At 46.5% G+C, this 24451-nt stretch overlaps 2 protein-coding genes across 2 annotated transcripts; one reads left to right on the top strand and one right to left on the bottom strand.

Moving 5' to 3' along the window:
* Window positions 1-511: 511 nt before the first annotated feature.
* LOC139828997 (olfactory receptor 10A7-like) lies at window positions 512-1513 on the bottom strand. The gene has a single exon (XM_071814148.1). The coding sequence runs from the start codon at window positions 1508-1510 to the stop codon at window positions 512-514; it is 999 nt and encodes a 332-aa protein (XP_071670249.1). The 5' UTR covers window positions 1511-1513.
* An 8327-nt stretch (window positions 1514-9840) lies between these two features.
* Window positions 9841-10833, top strand: LOC139829004 (olfactory receptor 12D2-like). Its single transcript, XM_071814158.1, has one exon. It carries the CDS (start codon window positions 9841-9843, stop codon window positions 10831-10833), a length of 993 nt encoding a protein of 330 aa, XP_071670259.1.
* Window positions 10834-24451: the final 13618 nt, after the last annotated feature.

Genomic DNA, 24451 nt, shown 5'->3' on the forward strand with positions numbered 1-24451 from the left:
TTACTAGCTAGTTTGGGAAAGAGATCTTTGTTCTGAGTGGAAAAAAATCAGTTCAAGTCTAGACTAGAACCCAATCTCTCCCACCAGTAGCAAGGACACTTCCAGGAGACACAACTCCTCCCCTCCAATCATGAGCTACTAACTTCTTACTCAATGCATTATTGAAAATTCTTTCTTGAGGAGGAAAAGTTCCAGGCTATAACTTTTGCTTTGATGGAGAGGAAAACAAACGTCTGTTTCCCAAGGCAGAGAGTTTGTCTGTTTAATGGACATCGAGGGGGAGAGGGGGGAGGATAAGAATTTTACAATCTACTTTGGTAATATTCCTGCTCTGAGTAAGGTTTACTTCTTTGTTTGCAAGGCCCGAGGTACAAGAACTGTAATTTATTCCAATATGCCAAGTAAAAAAGGCCAGATATTTCAACGATTTAACTGCAAAAGATTGCTCAAATAGCACAGGTCATTTGAAAAGCGTTTCAGTTCATTCGTAAATGCCATTTATTTTTTTTCATTAGGGAAACACCTTGCAGCTACAAGGAATCCAGCATCTGTATGGAGAAAAAAGGGTCATCTGCTCCCTAAGTAACCACTTGTCAATGCATGTCCTCAAGCTTTGCTTGACTTCCTGGTTCCTCAGGCTGTAGATGATGGGGTTGAGCATGGGAGTGACAACTGTGTAAGACAGGGACACCATTTTCTTCATGTCGGATGAGAGGCTGGACTTGGGTCGCAGGTGAATGATGCCAATTGTACTGTAGAAAAGAGTCACAACCACCAGGTGAGCTGCACAGGTGGAAAAGGCTCGCCTCTGGCCCACAGCCAAGGGTATCTGAAGAACCGCATGGATAATGCAAAGGTAGGAGATGGCAATCAGAGAAAAAGGAATCATCACTATTAGGACAATAGCAATAAAAATCAGCAGTTCAAAGAAGGCTGTGTCTACACACACCAGCTTCAGCAAAGGAGAAACATCACAAAAGAAATGATCAATTGTGTTTCTCCCACAGAAGGGTAGGGTAAATAACCACGTGGTGAAGCCCAGAGCCACGGGGACACCACACAGCCAAGACCCAATGGCCATCTTGAAGCAGCGATCCCTGTTCATCATGGTGGCATAGTGCAATGGGTGGCATATTGCCGCTTGCCGGTCATAAGCCATTGCTCCTAAGAGGAAACACTCACAGGTGACAAAAACAAAGACGCAGTTGAGCTGTAAGGCGCAAGCTGTGAAGGAAATAACTTTTCTCTCCACCAGCAGAATTGCAAGCATCCTGGGGACAATGGTGAGGCTGTAGCAGATTTCTGTCAAGGCAAGGTTCTTTAGGAGGTAGTACATGGGCGTATGTAGGACAGGGTCAACGGTTGTGATCACAACAACTAGAGAGTTCCCTATCAACGTGGCCAGGAACATGACAGAAATCAGCATGAAAAACAGGAGCTGCCACTTGCCATGGAAGGCAAACCCTGAAAGGAAGAAGTGAGTAGCAACGGTTTGGTTTCCTGGCTTCATTTCCTCAACAGGTCTTGTCCTAATAGAGAAAAAACAAAACAAAACACACAACGAAAGGGTTAGTAGCTTGGGACAGACTTGTGGTCTCAGGAATAGCTACACTTGCAAGTAAAATGGAGCTTAAAATATGAATGAGATTAAACTTGGATTGGATATGGCAGTGACCCCAGTGGAAAAATATCTCAGCTGGGCAACCTGTTCAAGATCATCCTTGACAGTCACAGGCTGGGATGCATCTTCTCTAACTTAGGTAAACACAAAATAGACATTCAAATTTCAAACAACCATTCTGTCTTTATTTTATACAGAAATAAATGAATCCTTCCAAAGGGCAAGTCACCTTAGTGTAAGAGTGGCATCTATGATGTGACAGAAGAATTCACTGTGGATGGCCTGGATGTCTCTCAGTAAATTTTAGCATCTAAATGTCTGCAGGCATCTAAATGTGAGCCAGTCATCTTGGAACTGCTTTATATTTAATGGTGGGAAATACAGCACCAGACAGAAGCACCATTCATTTCCTTCTAAGGTGGATGTCTAAGGAAGGCCAGGATTGGAGGTATCATTACTAATGAAGTGAGTATACAATGGCCTAATTTTTTTATAGCTGAAATTAACTGAAATATTGTTGATGCTCTAAGCCAGGTGATATGGAGATCCTGTGGCTTCCCACCTCCTGGTCTGACTCAAGCAGAAGTGATCCACCTGCATTATTTTCACTGTTAACACCGCAAAATACAATCCAAACCTAAACAACTTTAAGTTCAGAAAAGTGTTCATGCACTTCTGTTTCATCAAATCACAAAATATCCATATTCTAGGTTGTCATGTAAGAGAAAGTCTGGGAAGGAAAAAGATGCTCAGCATACCAACGACTGCCCACATAAAAGAGTTGCCAGCATCTACACCTTGCTGCCATCTTATGGGATTTATCATCTCAACTGATCAGCTAACAGCATTATTTCTCTGGGAAACTTCCTGGACTGTTTCAGCCAAAATATACTTGGCTGATTTTTTGAAAGACACATAAAGAGAATCATAAAATCGGGTTTGTTGTCTTTTTTTTTCTTCCTGTATTTACACCGTTGGGATTGGGATAATGTCCACAACATCTGAAGTTTGGTTTCACTCTAAGAGAACTAAGGATTAACGCTTTCTCTTAAGTATTCCCGTACATGAATTGAGAATATATATGTTTGTGTCACAAAAATGTCAAACTAACGGTCAGAAATGAATTGCTTAGACTCCCACAATGATATCTGTATGTACAGTGGGATTCTCACTTCCATCTACAGATGAAGGAAGGGTCTTGCTACCTACACAGCAGAAAGACTGTGTCACTAATAACAATAAAGTAGCTTAAGATTTTGGAGTCCTTGGGTTTTCAGGATTCCTGAAAATGCCTTTTTCTTTTCCTTAGCAAAGATGAAAGAGAAAATGAGGAGGTGAGGAAGTATAGATGCTGTGATTCCTTTAATCAGCATATTTATCAGCAAAATAGGAAGTAACAGTTGCCAAAGTTTTCTGTAGACAATAGAAATAAGTAGGCATACTGTCAGCATAATTAATGTTTCACCGCCGTAGGCACATCAAATAATATACATCACTGGTGCCATGGAGGTTCCTATTTCTCTTGTTTCAGTGAATGACTAATTCAGATTTAAAAATCCGCACTGTTGGTGCCTAAAGATAGGTGGGATAGATTCCCTGTGTATATCGTAATAGGAGCTCCAGGCTCCAATTAGAAAAATAAACCACGGAAACACACTTATGTCTTGGTTTTGCCATAGGAATCAAGTAAGAGTGAGGAAGAGAAATTTAAATATTACCTTATCTTACTAAAAGGGGTGGAGTTTTCTCTCTCTCTTCAGCAGAGGCAATAATCCCCAAGGCAGAGATGATGAGAAATTATGACTAGAGAGAAAAAGGGAAAGAAAAATCACTTTGATTTCATCTGTAAGAGGCTGCATCTTGTCTCTGATTCCAAAGGCTCTGACAGTGAATGGGTGGAAGTATTTGAATTTTCACTTGCTCCCAGTAGGATCAGATCTCCAGACAGCAACTTCGTAGGATGATGAAATCATGTGTTAAGTGATTTTTTTAATATATATCTTTGGGCTATATAAATATGTAGTATGTATTATGATACACTAGCAATCTAAATATAGTATTAGCAATGTTTCGTTCCACATATTCCTAATTGTATGAGTAAGTGAAACAATGGTTAGCAAAAATAATAGGGTATTCTTTTTTTATTTTTATTCTCTAGTTGACTAATATATGGCAGGAAAAATTTGACATATGTTCATTTCTCAGTAGCTGCAAATAGTTCTAAGAGATTATAAGAAGTCCTTGAGTAGCAATGGTGTTATGAATACAGAACATTGCAATATGATGCCAATGTATTACACGGCCCTAAATACAACAAGCAATAGAATAACAAACAATTGCAACTATTTTTAGGTGTCTCTTTTTTTTTTTACCCTGTTTGTCCACTTTATTCTGGAAATCAAAGATTTCTTTTGGTAGATGTTTGCTGGTAATCTGAAGCACTATCCATGAGGGTGTGGTAACTCCATGTAAGACAGAGATGAAAAATTAGCTGATGTGAATTCAAGACCAAGGTATTTAACCCTTAATCAACTCTGGAAAGCCTAGCTTTGCATCCTGAAAAATCTAGGAAGACAAGTCAAGCAAGTGGAGGAAGTTGTACCAGTGCAGTTGGGAAACGCCACAGGGGAGCCATTAATATTCTCCTGTTGCAAAAGAGTTGACCCACGACTCCCTGACCGTGCACTGTGTACAGCAGGATCTCATCCTGCTGCTGCTCTGTCACGAGTTACGTGGCTTTCTCATTTCTGTGAATTCTCTCATTCTCTCATCCGTGTGAGTGCAAATGTCTTTATCCATGTCTGGTGACCTGGCTTTGGGCGGCTGCCAAGCTCCCACGCAGCCGCTCCCACGCAGCCGCTCGCTCACTCCCCCTCCTCAACAGGACGGGGGAGAAAACAAGATGAAAAGCTTCCAGCTCAGGGAGATCACTTACAACTTGCCATCGTGGGCAATTCAGGCTGACCCTAATAAATACTCAAGACATGCTACTTTAGCATAATCGTAAAATGAATTCTGCCCTGCTCTATGTTGGCTTTTCCTTAAGTACAACTGCTTGTTATAGTTTTTGCTTGTTTGTCAAAAAAGCCAAAACCAAACCCAAACAAATAAACCCTCCAGTTTCCTTTCATATTGAGATGATTTTGGTTTCTTTTGCAGCAGATGTGAACACTTGCTACATCCTCCTCCTCTGAGGCTCAAGCGCTCCTGGGCTCCGCCTGCCTCCTCAGAGCGTTCCTGCAGTGTGTGGTGCGTCTGCGTGCTTTGCATGGCTGAAGGGATTTTTCATCAGCCACACAGGTATATTCTCCAAATCATCAATCTGCCGGTTTACATGGTGAAAGGACATGAAATAATTAGGAATTCTTATTTTTCAAACGTTCATGCCCTGTCTGAGCATGCAATAGACTCGGTCATGAAAGCCAAAGCTGAAATGGAATTGAATCTGGCCGGGGATGTCAAAGACAGCAAGAAAGGCTTCTATAAGTACATAGGTGACAAAAGGCAGACAAAGGAAAATGTGGGCCCATTGCTGAATGAGTTGGGGGACCTGGTGACGCAGGACACAGAAAAGGTTGATGTAGCGAATGCCCGCTTGGCCTTGGTGTTTACTAGCAAGACCAGGCTTTGGGAATCCCAGACCCTAGAGATCAGGGGGAGAGTCTGGAGCATGGATGGCATATCCTTGGTGAAAGAAGATCATGGCAGGGAATACCAGACATACATAAGTCCATGAACCCTGATGGGATGCTCCCATGAGTGCTGAGGGAGCTGGCTGGTGTCGTCATGAGGCCACTCTGCGTAATCTTTGAATGCTCACTGTGACTGGGGGAGATGTCTGAGGACAGAAGGAATGGAAATGTCACTCCTGCCTTTGAAAAGGGCAAGAAGGAGGACACGGAGAACTACAGGCTGCTCAGCTTCACCTTGGTCCCTGGGAAGGTGATGGAGCAACTCATGATGTGAACCTTTTCCAAGCTGTTGTGGCTTAACCCCAGCAAGCAATCAAAACTATGAGAGCTGCTCGCTCTGTCCACCTGTCCCCCCTCTCCAAGCAGGGGAGAGAAGCAAAAGGGAAAGCAGAAACTCATGGACTGACATAAAAACAGCTTGATAAAATAACAAAATAAACGAATACACTCCTACTGCTACTAATTATAACGTGTCTAAAATAAAAATAAGATGGAAATCCTCTGTGAGTTGTTCTTCAGCTGATTCATCAGTGAATAGAAAGGAAGGACCCTCTGCCAGAGGAAGACTCCATGCTGGCACCCTTTATCTTGCTGTTGGAAGGGAAGGCAGCCTGTACATGACAAAGTGTTGTTTCTGCACAGCTTCAAAGCACCTGCTGGCATACTTTGTGCAGAAGTCTGGCCCATTAAGAACCATATTTCATCAAGAAAGAAAACTCAACAGAGAAGGAGATGGAAAAAAAGCATTAGTGATATAGAACTCCAAGCATATCCCAGCCTAACATAGTAGTTCCTTGTTGAGTGTTTAGATTGCGGGGTGACAATAAGACCCTGGCAGATGTGTTGTTAACCTGCTCTCCTCCCCTCACTTCCCCCTTTTGCCCCTCCCTCTCCCCCCTTCCCACTCAGGACAGGCGATCGGGAGGAAAAGAAGGACAGAAGAGAAGAGAGTTGGAAAAATTAGAAATGTTTTACTAATGCTAATGATAAGAATAGAGAAAATAATACAAAGTATACAAAACCAATCTTGAAAGTCTCAGCAACTGCAGAGTCAGCACCCAAAGTCCTGGATTGGACTCTGCAGCCAACCGGAGCTGGATTCAGTCTCTCACTGGCCTCAGTTCGCAGGGACGACCAGCAAGGTCCTCTCCTAATGTCGGCCATGAGGAAAAAGGGTTGAGATCCTCGTGATCTCCCACTTTTATAAGAAGTATTCACGTGATTGGAATGTTATACACAGTTGGTCAGTTTCTTGATCACTTGTTTCTCGTTGCCCCTCTCGCGAGATGTGAATCTGTCCTTATCAATAACTTCGCATACCATTGCTATGTTTACCAAAACATGTGTCTGGTTCTTGAGGAAAATGCAGCTAATATGAAGGCTTTTAGCTGACAGGCAAAATCACTAAAAGAGAAACTTGTTTTTAACAAAACCAGGACATTCCTGAATGTCAAGCGACTCTGACATAACTTAAGAAGAACCTGACATCATTTTCAATGTCCTGGGAAAATGATAATTTACAAGCACCTGCAGACAGTGGTCATCCTGTACAAAGTAGTTATTGAGACAACTGGGATGGCACTGGGAAGTGCCTTTGGTTTTCTCCTTTATAGAGACAGTCTAGGACTGGTATTTAGATATGTGTACACAAGTGTAGAGAAATGGTTTAGACCCTATGGAGCGTGCCAGCTGGGGTCTAAATATCACAGAAGAAGAAGGGACTATAACAAGTTCTGGGTCACATCCATCATCCTAGGACACCTTATCTTGTCAAGAATTGCACTACAGATCTCCATTTAGGCAACGGAATCTGGATCTCACACCCGTGCTCATGGCTTGATGAGCATGATCACTTCATAAACAGGGACACAGACAAGCAGAGATGTCATGCTTTCTTTCCCTTGCTCTACAACACCAAAGATGAACCATGCAGTGGGCAAGAACCATGCAGTGGGCAAGAAATGGGCTGATGGGTCAGGCTCAAAGGGTTCTAGTAAACAGGTTTGTGTTGGGCTGATGAGCAGCCACTACGGGGTTCTGCAGGCATCCATCTTAGGGCCAGATATCTTCATAAACAACTTAAATGCAGGACTTAATGGAATGTTAAGTAAGTTCACCAATGACACAAAACTGGGAGAAGATGTGGTTCTGGTTTTTTTGGAAGGAGGGCTGAGGGTGGGTTGACTGGTTTGGTTAGTTTTGGGAAGGTTTTGTTATTATCTAGTCTCTGTGGGCTGCTTTATTTTCACTCTTCTACTTTGCATGTGCTCATCTACACGTTATGTTGCTGTGCAATTCACCATTGATTCAGAAATCTCATCTCAGGAGACTGATCAAGGGAATAGGAAATTTAATTCCCACATGATGTTGTTGATATTTTGCACGTTCTGGACATTAAAAAGAGGCTTCCTCTAACCAGGTCATCTGAGATTTCTGGTAGCATTTGCAAAGTTTGCTCCTGGCATCCTACCCAGATAGCTACAAGCCCCTGAGAACTCATAGTAGTCGTTGTCATCGCAGCTGCAGCAGTGATCTCTCAGCTACAAGAATGCCAAGGAGATACCACAGAAAAAAGGAGAGTAGAAGCACTCTTCACTCCACAAAATACTTTGTTTTGTCCTCAGCTGTGCTTCCTGGCTCTCAATCAAAGGGCCCTACTGCAATGAGAAAAGCGCTGATTGACAGTGAGGTGAGGATTGTGCAGAACTATTTTTTAATATTACGTTACTTATATAGTTGGAAAAATTGGAAAACCTCAGCATGAAAAATCTTGTACTTGCATGTGTGTTTAAGTTAGAAGGAAACTAAAATAACAATAACGATAAAATTGAAAATAAAAGAGAATAAGTTTGGGAAAACTGTTTTCTTTTGACTGCATGTGCTCATCAGTTAATCAGAGAAAATATTAGTCAGCATCTGGGAAACAGAAGGGAAGTGTTAGAAACAGAAGAAAAAAAGATGTTCAGAAGGAACAGAGGGAAGGGATTAGATCACCTGTGGTTGGCTGAGAAAAACAGGCAGGACCAGAGGAGGTAGTGGAACACACCTGAATGAAATGCTGTCTTTCTGCAGATGCATTTCAATGAGGAGGGCTTTGGAGCCTAAAGGTGGCAAATCACATGCAAGAAACTGAAGCACTGCTATTGCACAGAGAATGGCATCTCTAACTCTTGCAGTGCAGGTGACAGACTAAAATGTTGATAAGGCTGTAATATTATCAAATCTCATGTTTCCAATAGAGCTTCTTCAAAGATCAGACTAAAGGTATTTTCAGAGAAATATGGTCAGCGTTCCAGAGTGGGCACATGTGTGCAACATGCTCATGTTCTTTTATTGTGAAATCAGTTTGGAAGTCCTCTGTTTGTTTCCTGTTTTCATGCTGAAAAACTAAGCTAAGGAAGCATGAGAAAAGGAGTGATTGGGCTGGAGATCTCTCATAATGGCTTTCAAAAATCATTTGTTTTGAGTAGAAGCATATTGTACAACAGAATGGATGAGAAAGACTGTGAAATGTACCTATCTATGTTTTAACCTCATTAAAAGATGTATTTTGAAAGTAATTATTTTTTCATTAATTCGATTGATCAATTTCGTCATCACTGCATTGAATGTACAGAGAAAACTACCCATCTTGTAAGACTTGAAATTCCCGTTGTAAGCCAGAAGTAGCTGTGCCTGCCTGCTCTACTAAAATAATATCAGGTTTTAGTTCTTCATTCTGTATGGCTGGGAATTACCAGAGACAAACGATGGTGACAGAACTGACCGCATTGTCTCGTTGGGCAGTACGATCGACTTTCAGTGGCATGAGCCCGTTCGTCTGGAACTTGCACCAGGTAACCCGTCTCCTGCAAGTTCGGTCTTGCTCCATCACAGTATTGCGGGAGATGAGATCTTGGCTTTTGTCCCATTCGTCTGCTGCTGAGCAACCAAGAGACATTCTTTAGGCAAAGTACACAGTCCAACAGCAAAGGGAGTTTGTGATCACACGCTCAGGCAGCCTCTTCCTTTATTCTCATCAGCATCCAAAAGAAATGCTGATGACTGTATGGTAGCTTGGGGCACCTTCTGCTGGCTGTTGATACAAAATTGGAAAGTGTGCAGTTTTTGAGATGGAAGAATTGTCTGGAAGAGATGGTAACCATTAAAAATGTGAAAGTTGAGGTCGACTTAATGAAATATAGGGACAATACTGGAAAGAAAGCATCACAAGTTAGAAGATTTATTTATGAGATTGTGACTTGCAGCAAGAAGTTACAGATGAGCACGCTTGAAATATGAATGTGTGTGAATGTGAGAAATTAGCCCTGTTTACATCTTACATATTTTGCTGTTATGCATAGGTGGAAGGATTTATTTGAAGATTTTCTTGGTTCTAGACAGAAATAGGAGAAGACTACATTAAAGTTGTTTTTGTCCATGTTAGTTTCTTTTGTGTTTGATTACATGGCTGATGTTTCGTAATGCTCTTGCTGCTCACAACTCTGGAACCTTGACATTTTGCTTTTGTTTCTTACCGTTCTAGCAATGCTGAACCAGACAGAGCTCAGCGAGTTCATCCTCTTGGGTCTCACTGATATCCAAGGGCTACAGCACTTTTTCTTCACCTTCTTCCTGTTGCTCTACTTGACCAGTCTTCTGGGAAATGGTGCCATTGTGACCATGGTGATAGCTGAGCCCCGTCTTCACACACCAATGTACTTCTTCCTGGGGAACCTGTCCTGCCTGGACATCATCTACTCCACAGTCACTGTTCCCAAGATGTTGACTGGCCTTCTCTTTGGGCATCAGCCCATCTCTTTTGGTGGGTGCTTGGCCCAGCTCCACTTCTTCCACTTCCTGGGCAGTACTGAGGCCGTGCTACTGGCCACCATGGCCTACGACCGCTACGTGGCCATCTGCAATCCTTTGCGCTACACCCTTGCCATGAGCCCCCGAACTTGTCTGCTGCTGGCCACGGCCAGCTGGTCCATTGGTTTTGTGCATGCCACGATACACTCAGTCATGACCTCTCAGCTGACTTTCTGTGGCCACAACCACATTCATCACTTCTTCTGTGACATCAAGCCACTGTTGAATTTGGCTTGCAGTAGTACCAGCCTCAACATGACCCTCCTCAATGTCATTACCACATCTGTTGTTTTAGGCCCCTTCGCTCTCATAGTCCTCTCCTACCTCTACATCATCTGCTTCATCTTCCATAAAGTCCGGTCCCAGGAAGGAAGATGGAAGCCCTTCTCCACCTGTGCCTCCCACCTCACCGTTGTGGCACTGTTGTACATTCCAGTGCTCTTCAATTATACACCACCCTCCTCAGGAAGCTCCCTTCAAAGGGATGTGCAAGTGTCCCTCCTGTACAGTGCTGTCACCCCAGCTCTGAACCCCTTGATCTACACTCTTAGGAACCAGGAGATGAGATCTGCCCTGAAAAAAATGCTAGGGAAAAAATCACGTTTCTGGAGGAATGTGACTAAAACAAGAACAAGGCTCAGAACAAAGACAAGGCTCACCTGTTTCTAAGGAAAGAGCTCAGAGGGACACTGTGTTGCAAGAGACTGGAAAATGTCTGATTATCTCATGCAGTTTAACACAATGAGAAGGTAATTGTGTAGATCTAAGTCAAAGGGGAGATATTCAAGGACTTGAAGCTTCTTCCATCATATTTAGATGCCGTGTGTATGGTAGCCCATGTGCTCTCCGGCTTCTAAAACAGACGCATTTGTGCCTCTTGCAGGACTTGAGGCAGAGTTGACAGCCCCATGCAGGTGTCCTGGATGATCTAAGATAAGAAATTACCTGACAGCTCTCTTTAGGCAGCTGAATGACCCTCTGGTCGTTCAGAGCTCCTGTATAGCTGGAGAGAGTTAGCATGTGGTACATTTCGGGTGGGCATAACTTGAGCGTGATATTGTCAACATTTGACTTGAGTCAGCCCACTGAAGGGATGTGTTTCTTTCCATCAAGCAGAAGGGAAACCTTACTAATGAAATTAGATGTAAATTTAAACATAAAAATGGATGGGAGATTTATCTCCCTGAGCTTTCGCAGCGTGGCTTATCTTGCCTAGATTTAGATAATTAAAAGTATTTATGTGCCTGTCTACTTTTCCAGATCCAGATTATGGTGAATGATGAAAGAATTGATCTGTATTTGCATGGATCACTACAGACATCTTAAATGTCCTTGAGTAACCTACTCTGACTTTGCCTGTGGATCCAGAACTGGACACGTCTGTTGCAGGTTCTTTGTCACGCTTCACACCTGCCAATTAAGGACATTTCTGAGAGCAATAGATATCTATTTATACTTGGGTACCAAATTCCAAACTTAATGTGGGGTGCAGCAGTTTATAAGTGCTTCATTTTGAGGTGCTGTGCGTCTTTACACAGACATTCAGCACCTTCAGTCTTAGCCTGAACTACAGTTCCATGTCATGGGATCATCAAGTCCAATCATTAACTAACTATAGCACTAAATCATGTCCCTAAGAATCTCCTTTAAATGCCTTTTAATCACCTCCAGGGATGGTGACTCCACCACTGCCCTAGGCAGCCTGTTCCAATACCTGACAACCCTCTCCGGGAAGAATTTTTTCCTAATATCCAGTTAAAATCTCCCTGGTACAACTTGAGACATTTCCTCTTGTCCTATCACTCAGTACTTGGGAGAAGAGACCAACACTCCCACCCAATTTGGTGTCATCTGCAAACTTACTAAGAGTGCACTCAATCCCCTCATTCACATCATCGATAAAGAGATGATTAAACAAAACTGACCTCAATACCAAGCCCTGGGGACACCACTTGTAACCAGCCACCAACTGGATATGGCTCCGTTCACCACAACTCTTCGGGCCCAGCCACCCAGCCAGTTCTTTACCCATTGCAGATACACCATCCAGGCCGTGAGCTGCAGCTTCTCCAGAAGAATACTGTGGGATATGGTGTCAAAGGCTTTAATGAACTCTAAGTACAGGACATCCACAGCCTTTCCCTCATCTGCTAGGTGGGTCACCTTGTCATACAAGGAGATCAGGTTGGTTCAAACAGGACCTGCCTTTCATAAAACCATATTGACTGGGCCTGATCCTATGGTTCTCTTGTATGTGCCGTGTGATGTCACTCAGGATGATCTGCCCCATGACCTTCCCTAGCACCAAGATTAGACTGACAGGTCTGTAGTTTCCCAAATTCTCCTTCCAGCCCTTCTTGTAGATGGGCATCACGTTAGCCAACTTCCAGTCAGCTGGGACCTTCCCAGTTATCTAAGATTGCTGGTAATCGATGGAAAGTGGCTCAGTGATCACCTCCGCCAGCTCCCTGGGGTGAAAGCACTCGACATCCCCAGCCAAACCAGAGCAGTTCGGTCCACACTCCAGAGGAGGGAAAGGGCTTGTGGACGCAGGGAGTCTCGTGCAGACCTTTCCTACTGTGTGCACTTTGACTACGAGTCAACCACTTCTTTCTATAAATGCGACAGCCTGGATGAACCCACTTTGAGATCTCCCTGCTAAATGAATGAGCTGTATGGCGATGGTTTTACTGTTCACAGGTCGCTGGATGAGCCCAATTCAAGTTCAAGATTAGTCATTTAGCATAAGTAGATGCACACCAATGTAATGCCTTATTTAGAGACATAACGTTGCACGAATTTTTATATACTCTTTGATTCATTTTACTTACTAGACTAGATTTGCTAAAATTTTAAGCTCGTATTTGCCAAAAGCAACTGCAGACTACACTAAACGCCTGCAAGATGAAGCCTAGCTTGCATTTTGCTGGGAAAAATGGAACTGACTAAGAAAACAACGATCCAAGACTAACACGGAGACATCAGAGACATCTGCGAAGAGGGGCCTATTTTTGCACTTTGCTGAGAAGAAAGGATTTATCCAGACAAAACGGTACCTTCAAGGATGTGGACTAAACGCAATGTCTACAGCTGAACAAACAAAGGCCACGTGGAGACAGGGAAAAAGGGTCCAATAGGGAACAAAGGACCTGGTGGTGAAATTTTGCTATTGGACTGGATCTTGGTGTGAATGGTCTGCGAAGATATAAAAATTTTTAGTTTTCTATGCTCGGGCGGACCTCTGTGCAGGTACCAGCTTGACCCAGCCTTTTTGCTATTCTACTCCGTTAATTTTTTTATTTTAGGAGAATCTTGTCTCCTGAAAGTTCGCTCTGCATATGATCATAAGGCCTCACCTAAACGTTTGCCACTGGAGTTCTAAAATACAGACCCTGGAGCAAAGGGTTATCAGGGAAAGAGGAATCCTGACGGTTTGCACTGTGGTGGATACGGCCTCACCTGAGAGTTCGTCTCCGGAGCCTCAAGACACAGCCCCTGGAGCAAATCAGGAGGGAAGACGCCTGACAGTTTGCTTTGTGAACAGGTACAGGCACCTGGAGAGAAGCTCATCAGCATTCGGCTTGGTGTGTTTCCCCCATGCAGTGAAGCTGCCACTGAACTCTTTTAAGTCGCTCTTCTCTCTAAGAAATCTAGACATTGTTCTGCAGCGAGCAGAACCCTAAAATCATTCCCCCGTGACACTCCCTCAGCACCCTTGGGTGCATCTCATCTGGCCCCATAAACTTGTGGGTGTCCAAGTAGTGTAGCAGGACGCTAACCATTTCCCCTTGGATTATTGGGTTTTCATTCCCCTCCCCATCCCTGTCTACTGGCTCAGGGGGCTGGGTACCTGGAGCACAACTGTTCTGACTATTAAAGACTGAGGCGAAAAAGGCATTTAGTACCTCAGTGTTTCCTTCTGTATCCATCAGGGGATGGAGATTCTCCTTAGCACTCCTTTTGTTGCTGATATATTTGTAGAAACATTTCTCGTTGCCTTTTACAGCGGTAGCCAGGCCCAGCTCTAGCTGGGCTTTGGCCCTTCTAATTTTCTCCCTGCATAACCTCGCAGAATTCTTGTATTCCTCTTGAGTAGCCTGCCCCTCCTTCCTGAAGTTATAAATCCGCTTTTTATTCTTAAGTTCTAGCCGCAGCTCTCTGTTCAGCCAAGCCAGCCTTCTTCCGCACCGGTTCGCCTTCCACCACACACGGACAACCTGCTCCTGCACCTCTAAGATTACCGTCTTGAAGAGACACCAGCCTTCCTGGACTCCTTTGTAGACTTAGATGAAAAACACACAACATTCTTGGACATCAGACCTGCTTTGTCAGCCTTTTGGATTATGGAGGATAGAACAAAGGGGTACTCTGACCTGTCTGCATAATGGCCTGGATGCAGAGAACGGAGGGCAAACTCCTGGGTACAGGTGTGATTTCTGGAGGTGACACCTTCACCCAGTTGCCCGTGGACTTGCATTCCAGAGATTTTAGAAAGATTTCATCCTTTCCAGAGTGACAACTCAGATCCATGCAATAGCATTAGGCATCTGACAGTGAGACATTTAAAACAATACTCGCAGTTAGAGCACAAATGTGACTCGGCTGCCTAAGAAAAGGCATCTCTAGGCATTGTGTGAACCAACACAGGAACGTCGCAAGAAGAGCCAGAGGCCACAAATGTATTTGCAACCAGCAAGTTTTGTTTCAGTTACTTCTCTACTGGGGGCTCTCCAAAATAGCACCTAAGCTCCCATACAGGAGTGTGTCCTCCACCTGATGTTCAAGAAACACACAGGAATCCATTTGTTTCTGCTTCTGTTGTGGTTTACCCCAAGCTGGCAATGCAACCACGATAGCCGCTCACTCAGCCCTTCCTTCAGCCCCCCCAACAGGGGAGAGAATCAAAAGGGGCGGGAGAAACTTGGGTTGAGATAAACACAGTTTAATAAACAAAATACTGATAAACTACTAGTAAATATATATATATAAAATAGAAATAAAATATATTCAATGTAATTCCTCATGAACCCTGTCCACAACTGAGCAGCCAGTCCCAGCAAGCCACACCTGATCCTAAAGCTGATCTCAGAGAGAGATCCCAGCCCTGCACACAGTGTATGCTCCAGGTGAGGCTGCCCCAGCACAGAGCAGATCAGGACAATCCCCTCCCTTGACTGGTTGGCAATTTTTCCTAATAGCCTATCTAAACATCCCGTGGTGTAACCTGAGGCCATTTCCTCTCATCCTAGTACTCATTACTAGGGAAAAACAGGCTGACATCCAGATCAGAATCACAGGATGGCTGGGGTTGGAACGGACCTCTAGAGACCATCTGGTCCAACCCCACTGCTAATGCAGGGTCACCAGAGCAGATCACACAGTATCGTGTCCAGGCAGGTTTGAATGTCTCCAAAGAAGGAGACTCCACAACCTCTTTGGCCAGACTCTTCCAGTGCTCCGGCACCCTCAAAGTGACCAGAAGCTTTATTGCACCTGACTTGCCCCTTTCTGTCCCCAACCTCTCCTGTTTGTTAGTCATGCTCCATCCGGCTGCCCCTCTCTTTCTCTGCCCCTGTCTCTGCCCAAAAGAAACACCACTTTCCCCTATGAACTTTTCCCTCATTGTCCCAATTTTGCTACACCTATACACAAAGTTGGTATTTCTCGCTATGACTGCTAGGCACGTTGCCTCAGACCTACATGTTATCCCTTGGTGTGGTTGCCTATGTAGTGTTATCCTACTCCATGCCCTCAAACGTCCCCAAACTTCTTTTTTTTTTTTTTTGATCTGTGAAGTTCGATTATTTCTCACATCACTGCTCCTTGACCACCTGTTAGCCCCAGCCACCCCTCACAGAGCTTTTGGTGTCCCCCATGTCCACCAGTATCTCGTGTCTGGTCCAGCTGCTTACCGCCTCCTGCTCAGTTAGGAGGGCCCAGCCAGTGGTGTGCGTACCCAAACATGTCCGTGTCCAAAGGTGGAGTAATCACCTTCCAGAGCTGCTGTCTATAAAAAGGATCTATATAATAGGCTTGGACTCTGGGTGAAGGCACAGTTTGTCTCCTTTCACCAAAATAGTCTTCCAGAAGTATTTAATCCCTCCTTTGTTTTCTAACACCTGCACTCAGCCCTCGCTTTGAACCTTGGGAACAAAACACATACCCTCAGCATCACAGTATGTACAAAATCATCACTCTGAAAAGGTGCATTCCATCGTTCGTTTTATTCCAGGCCCTTTGAATGGAAAAGTAACACCCAGAAGAAAGCAGTATTGTGTCTGAGGCATGCAGGAACACCACACGGGACAAAGAGGAGGCTCAGGCTGAGAACTACGCAGTGTCAGCACAAGCACCCATTGGGATACCAGCCACCACCACCAGCAAACGTGAGCAACTGTACTCCTGAAAGTTAGGCAGCACTCCCTGAGACAGAGACATTAATCTTTGTGTGGACTATAAACTTCTGCATCAAATTTAATCATCAAGGTACCTAATATAAATCCTGATTGCAGTGTCATTCATGTCCACATGGAAGAGCAGCAGTGGATAGAAGTCTGTGCTCTTGAGAAGCTGTGGCAGTCTCCCTGCTGCATCTCGGATCTTTGCTCCCAGAAGGCAGCAGAATTACCATTACTCCCTTTAGCGCCCTCTAACAGCGAGTCACCCACTACCAGCACCCTACATTTCTTTTTGCAGTATCCACTGTGTGCTGATGGTGCAGTTTCTCCTTGCAGACCTTGCTCTTGAGTGTCTATAGCTGCTAAAGCTTCATATCTGTTCTCAGTTGCGATTCTGGAGGGTTCAGCCTGCTTTTGCAGGTCACCAGGATCCAAGGTGCCTCATTCTCAGTGGTGTCCACTATAGGAGCATGGTTCTGAAGCCACCTCTCTTTCTCCATCTCAGCTTCTCTAACACTGCACAGCCTTTTAGGTGTCTCTTGCAATTCAGCCACCTGAGGTGCCAGGTCATCAACCTGTGCACACCTTATGCAGGCACTTGCCTTTTCTTCAGGAGAACAGTCTTTAGTCTCCTTCCTCATCTGTTCTATCTGGGTGGAAGCATGACACATCTCAGGGGTTTTCCCTGCAGGAGCACTGTTTTGACCACAGAGGCCAACGCCCACCATTATAATAGAGACCTGGAACACATCTTTGGGCTGTGGGCCTCTGATCCACCTGCCACACCCTGCCTGCAATCAACTGCCAGCACCATCCCTGCCTGCAACAAGTGTCTGCACCAAGTGTCTGCAGCATCCCCGCCTGCACCAACTGCCTGCAGTATCCCTGCCCGCACCATCCCTGCCTGCAACCAACTGCCTGCAGCATGTCTGCAGCAGCATCCATGCATCCATGCATCCCTGCATCCATCCATGCATCCCTGCATCCATCCATGCATCCCTGCATCCCTCCCTCCACTCCACTCCACTCCACTCCACTCCACTCCACTCCACTCCACTCCACCCCACCCCACCCCTCCCACCCCCCGCCAGCGCCGGAACCGCTTGCGCTCCCAAGGGCCCGTTTAAATCTCCCGCGGTTGCTCCTGGCAATGCCCTCACCCCCGCCCACCCCACCGGCTCGGCTCACAGGGCGCGCTGTCTCGCAAGATCTGCCACCGCGGGCGCGCGGGTTCCCGGGGTCTGCAGCCCCGGGCACCGGAGACGAGGTGGAACGGGGTGCAGAGAGCGACAGTGGCGACTCTGGTGACACGGGGGTCAGAGCAGATGTGCGGCCGATCGCGTCACAACAGAACCCGCGACTCACCAGTGCCCGGTCCGGGGCACCCTGGTCCTGCTGGCTGCACCAGTGTTCCTGCCAGCCGGGATGCTGGTGGCCTCCTGGGCACAGGCTGGCTCATGTTCAGCCGCTGTCACCAACACCCCCAGGTCCTTTTCCAGCCGCTCTTCCCCAGCCTGCAGCGTTCACGGGGTTGTTGTGACCCAAGTGCAGGAGTTGACACTTGCCCTGGTTGAACCTCAGACACTTGGCCTCAGCCCATCGATCCAGCCAGGGAGATCCCTCTGTGTGGCCTTCCAACCCTCCAGCACATCAGCACTCAACTTGGTGTCATCTGCAGACTCACTGAGGGTGCACTCGATTCCTTCATCCGTTGATAAAGAGATTAAGCAGAACTGGCCCCAATACCGAGCCCTGGGGACACCGCTCGTGACCGACCAACAACTGGGTTGGGCTCTGTTCACCACAACTCTTTGGGCCTGGCCTTCCAGAAGGGTTTTTACCCAGCCAACACTGTCAAAGGCTTTATTGAAACCTAGGTACACAACATCCCCAGCCTTTCCCTCATCCACTGAGTGGGTCATCTTGTCATAGGAGATCAGGCTGGTCAAGCAGCACCTGCCTTTCATAAACCCAAGCTGACTGGACTCGATCATCCGGCTGCCCTGTATATGCCACGTGATGGCACTCGGGATGATCCGCTCCATAACATTCCCCTGTACCAAGCCAGACTAACAGGCCTGTAGCTCGCCAGATCCTCCTTCCGGCCCTGCCTGTACATGTGCATCACACTTCCCAACTTCCAGTCAACCAGGAGCTCCCCAGTTAACCAGAATTGCTGATAAATGATGGAGAGTGGCTTGGTGAGCAGCTCCACCAGCTTCCTCAGAACCCTTGGGTGGATCCCGTCCATCCTCAGAGACGTGTGTGTGTTTCAGCGGTGTAGCAGGTCACTAACCACTTCCCCTTGCGTTATGGGGTCTTCATTTTGCTCCCAGGCTCTGTCTTCCAGCTCAGTGGACTGTGTACCCTGAAAACATTTGGTCTTACTCTTTAAGACTGAGACAAGAGAGGCATTAAGTACCCCGGTCTTTTCCTCAGCCTTTGACACTCTTTTCTCCCTGGATAACCTCACAACATCTTTGTAGTCCTGAGTTACCTGCCGCTTCTTCCAAAGGTCATAAACTCTCTATTTTTTCCTGCATAGCAGAAAAAACCCTCTATTCACCCAGGCCAGATTTCTTCCCCACAGGTTTGTCTTTCAGCACGTGGGGATGTCCTGCCCCTGTACCTGGAAGATTTACTTCTTGAAGAATGTCCAGCCTCACTGGCTTCCTGTGCCCCTCAGGAGCACCTCCCAAGGGCCTCTGTCAACCAGGACAGTAACAGGGCCAGGTCTGCCCTCCAATACTGCCCAAGGTAGCAGTTCTACTAACCATGTGCCTGCATCATCTGAGAACTGAAAATTCTGTCATTTCACAATCGCTATGCCCACGATGGCCTGCGACCATCACATCACCCGCAAGTCCTTCTCCGTTCCCAAACAACAGGTCCAGCAAGGTGCCTTCCCTCGTTGGCTCACTGGCCAGCTGTGATGCAGCATGGCAGCTGAGCTGGAAGACAACTCGGCTGGTATGGATAGAGAGCAGACCCCGGAGCGGAATGTGGCTGCCAGGAAAGTCCTGCTCCTCGCTGCCTCCCAGCAGTGGTACTTCTGGGCCTCTGCTCCTATTGCTCTGCTGGAGGACCAGAAAAAGGAGCCACAAGCCAGAACGCAGCTGCCAGCTGGGCAGCCTGGGTATCAAGATGAGGGGGAACAAGATAACGGTGGTGATGACGACTCGCGTGACACAAGGGATCTGGGCGGATCTGTGGCCAATCAAATCTGGTAGCCAGTGCCGTACGTGGCTGACAAGTGCAGGTTGGTGGAGGACCTGGTAGACAGGCTCCTTAGTGCCTGCCGAAGACTTTTCAGGAAGAACTTCAACCTGCAGCTGCTGCCAGCCACTGGGCTGGGCTGTGTCTATGAAGGCTGGCGTGCCCGGGACGACAGTGTCCGCTACCAACTGCTCGTGCCCCTGCAGCCTCCCCCCACGCACACCTTCTGCTTGGAGCCGGACGCCGCAGAGATCTGCTGGGCAGCAACTCCTGCTGCGTGTGCAGCTACGGGGCATGGGCACAAGGGAGCAGCTGGTGGGGGACATCCTGTGGTTCCGGTAGCACAGCGAGGAGGAGCTGAAAAGCCGAGGCTCCAGCCTCCTCAACACCCTTTGCAGCAGCTTGTACTTGGACATGGAGAGAAACACCTGCTGTTTCCAGGTGTTGGTGATAAGAAGAACAAAAATCTTTTAGAAACCCCTAGGCATAACATAGCAAGACTAGCCCTAATGTAACAGCAATCTGGCAGAGAAACAACAGCTCTATAGAGGTTGGACATGAGGCAAAGCAGGATGGCCTTGGCTCGCAAGCCGGGCGAGCGGAATGTTCCACTAAATGAAGGAAGAGCGGCGTGACTCCTGCTGAGCCGCAGCACCAAGTGACAATGTGCTTGTTCAAGGAATCAGGGCCAGAACCGACACTGGGGTGGCACCAGCTGCGGGGACACCGGGGACCCCAATGAAGACTCTGGAATACCAAAGATGATCTGCCGGCAAAGGGCGAGGTTATGGAAATAATTTATGTTTAAAGCACTAACTAAGTGGTAGAAAGAAATGATTATGCAGTAAGTGTATGTAATAAATACCAAGAAGTGCAAATCACGCACACGCTCGATTAGAGGAGCAATCCTCCAAGCGTCCAGCACAATGTAATAAAAGTGCTGCTTTTCAACACTTTCAAAACATTGTTAAAGGTCTTTTTGCCGATTTTTGGTATTATTGGTGAAAGACGCCGGGAAGTTTTTGCCTCAGTCTCGTTGCCAACAGCTGACGGTGCTGCCCAATGCACATTCCTGCAAGCTCCAGATGAGGAACCGGCAGGGAAATCCTGTCACTTGAGGTGATTTTTGGGGTCCTGCTAGACGACTCCAACTCCTTCCCAATCCCTGAAAACACAGAGGTCAGCTTTGCTGTCAGCACAACACAGCAGGAGAGCTGCAATGTGCCCACGATGCATTTAATCAGGCAGGGCCTGCACAACATCTTCCTCCCCAAAAGTGAGAACTGTCTGCAACAAAGGGCTGTCACTGCTGTGCTCTGAACTGCGTTTCTGACCCATATATTTGTCATGAAATGTTGGTAGCTTCTCCTTGCATCTGTCCTGGGTTTGTAAGGACTGTGATTGAACTCCCACCACAGCTGCTCTGAAACTAGGACTGTGAACTGTCTTTGCTAACATAATTTAAGGGTCAATAACAACAAGTGCTTTCCACAGTGCTAGCAGCAATTACACTGCCTTTAAATCCTCTGCCCTCACCCCTGCCACCTCCCAAGCTTCCTCAGCCACTCTGGGATGCTGGTCCGCTCCTGGCAGCTCTCTCCGTGCCCCCGGCTTTTCCCCAGCTCAGCAAACCCTCCCGCACACCCTGATCCTCTGCTCTGCTGCGGAACGTCAGCCAGCGACCGACTGGCCGTGAGGCCACCATTAAACCTCCCGCCCAGGCTGCCTGCCCTGCACTGACCGCCTGTCACTCCCCCAGCAAGACTGGGCTGTGATCGGCTCTCCAGCCCTCTCAGTCCCACAGCATTCGCAATCCTGCCCTTTCTCACTCTCTCCTGACAGCAATTCTTTCTGATTAAGTGCCTAATTGAACAAGGTGGAAGCCTTGAAGAAAAAAAAATAGAACCAGCTGTCTGTGAAGTAGCTCGACGACTGATCCTAGATCCGTGCTTAAGTGCATAAAAGAGCTTAGGCTCTTAAACAGTCACGGTTGCTGAGCAATTGAAGTCTTTGGATCAAAGGCGATGAAACACCCTGTGCATTGCTGCGTTTCAGTCCTGTTTTGCCCTGTGGAGTGCAGGACCAACTGTCTTAAGCCACACCAGCCTCCTGGAAAACAAACTGTTGCTATGTTCATACCTGTGGTGACCCTCCTGTCTTTTTTAGCTACAGTGCTCTCACCACTGGGGATGGGTGCGCTGCGCCCAGCTCCTCGGCCCCTCTTCTACCCTCCTGCTCGCACCCCTCCTGCCCAGCCCCGCTGAGACCCCTTCTCTTCCCCCTCTCATTGTGTTCCTCACCCCAGCTGTGCTGGGCCTTGTCCAGGACACACTGGAAATGGGTGACGAGCTGCCCTGGACCACGCACAGCCCCGTGCAGCAGCTCGCACAGCAGCTGAGCTGGAAGATGACTTGGCTGCTATGGATAGAGAGCAGAGCCTGGAGCATAACGGGGCGGCCAGGAAAGTCCTGCTCCCCACTGCCTCCCAGCCATGCTGCTGTGGTTACTTCTTGTCACTCATCCTGAAGCAAAATGGTTTAGCTTGTTCGTATACACCTATTGTCTTAAATTTAAGTATCCTGGCTTTTATCAGGAATAATGTGGCCAGCAGGACTAGAGACGTGATTGTGCCACTGTACTCAGCACTGCTGAGGCCCCATCTTGACTACTGCGTTCAGTTTTGAGCCACTCATCATAAGAAGGACTGGAGAGAGTGCAGAGGAGGTGATGAAGCTGGTGAGCGGCTGGAGCACAAGAGTGATGGGAGCGGCTGAGGGACCTGGGGGGTTCAGCTGGAGAACAGGAGCTGAGGGGAGACCTTCTGATCTCTGAACTGCCTGAAAGGAGCTTGGAGCTGGGGGGGTCGGGCTCTGCTCCCCAGGAACAAGCGCCAGGAGCAGAGGAAACGGCCTCAAGTTGCACCAGGGGAGGTTGAGGTTGGATGTGGGGAACAATTTCTTCATGGAAAGGGCTGTGGGGCATTGGAACAGGCTGCCCAGGGCAGTGCTGGAGTCACCATCCCTGTAAGGGTTTAAAAGGCATTTAGACAAGGTTCCCAGGGACATGGGTTATTGCCAGAGTGGGTTACAGTTGGACTCGATGATCCTGAGGGTCTCTTCCAACTGGAATGATTCTATGATTCTATTTTAAAAAATAGATATTGACCTTTTTCTAAAGGAGAAGTTGTTTGCAAATTACAGATAAACAAGCCTGGTAAACATCAACATTTTTCCTGAATTTGAGTCCATTGATTTAGTTGTCCAAAATGTTTTTTCTAAAATTGACTGAAATCTGGCACATATTCCCCATTGTTCTAGATTTATATTTTTCATTTGTTGAAAGAAAAAAGTCCATCTGTGCATGACACTGACATGTATTCTTAATACTTTGGCTAGTTCAATAGCTACTAAATTTTCTTCTGCCTTTTTCTTCATTTCTACAAACGCTGCTTTGACTACCTGTCTACTTATCAAGTATTTTTTCCATCACTTTGATATGTGTCCTACCTAGTATTTGTCTGTTCATTCTTGGACAAGTACCATCACTTATCTCTACCTTTGATCTTCTCTCATCTTCTGGCTCACCTCTACATATTGGTTTGCGTGTCTTCTGATCATCTGCCTGTCTCTAGCAATGCGGCCAAGGTTGGTCGAGTTGAAATATCTTATAGTCAAGTGAAAGAGTTTGAAAAGCCATCCTCAAAATGTTATAAAATATTGGGTTTTTTTAATAATGGTGTGTATGTCTTGAGTTTTGATACATCAATGTATTTTTCATCCTGAGTATACAGGCAATTTTACAAGAACAGCGCCAGAGGGATCTGGAGCTGTCACTGGGTTCACAATACAGTGTTGTTTCTGAAGATGGTGAGAAGGCCAGTTTTATCACAGATGGCTTCCCCCTTCATGAGTCCCAAGAGAAACAGCCAAAGACACACAGTCCACAAGATGCTTGACCATGATGATAACATTGTTCGGTTTTCTTTGACAGCATCAGCCTCTATTGGAAAATCGTGTTTATTAACTTCATTTGCAGTACATGCATTCAACATCATCAGGCTTGAATAAGAAAGAAATCCCCTGCTGCATCTTCTGCTCATTAAAAACTCAAAGTCTAACAAAACTCTTTCTCAAAGACTATTTTTCCTATTAACCACCTGATGATTGTACAGACAATTAGCAGCAAGAAAAAGCTTGTTAAGGTTTTCTCGCCTGTCAAGCCCTTGAGTAAAAATTACTCTGTGTGAAAGGCGGTCACAGGAGTAAAGTTTCCTGGAGTTTTAATGGGGCCTGCTGAGGCTGTGAGAGATGGAGCTTCTGCAGGAGATCTAAGCGGTCTCCTGGGGGGCTGATTGAAGCAGAAACTCAGAGCACAGTTACAGGAAAATAAAGGATGGAATTAGTGCTTTCACCAAACAGCCCCTTCCACGTGTCCTGTCAAAGAAAGGGCTCAGGTGCCGGTCCGCAGCAGCACCTTTTCAGGCCTCACCTCCTCGCTGTGCCCAATACCCCCCCGGCCAAGCCCGCAGGACCCCGGCAGTCCAGCCACATAGAAGTGGTACCCAGCTTCTCCAAACAGAATCCCTCCTGCCCCAGATCAGATCCCCACCCCACCAGACCCCACTGTTTCAGTGGTGCCTCACAGCTGTCCCTGAAACCCCTGAACTTCCCTGA

The sequence above is a fragment of the Patagioenas fasciata genome, chromosome 12, assembly GCF_037038585.1.
Source record: "Patagioenas fasciata isolate bPatFas1 chromosome 12, bPatFas1.hap1, whole genome shotgun sequence".
NCBI lineage: Eukaryota > Metazoa > Chordata > Aves > Columbiformes > Columbidae > Patagioenas > Patagioenas fasciata.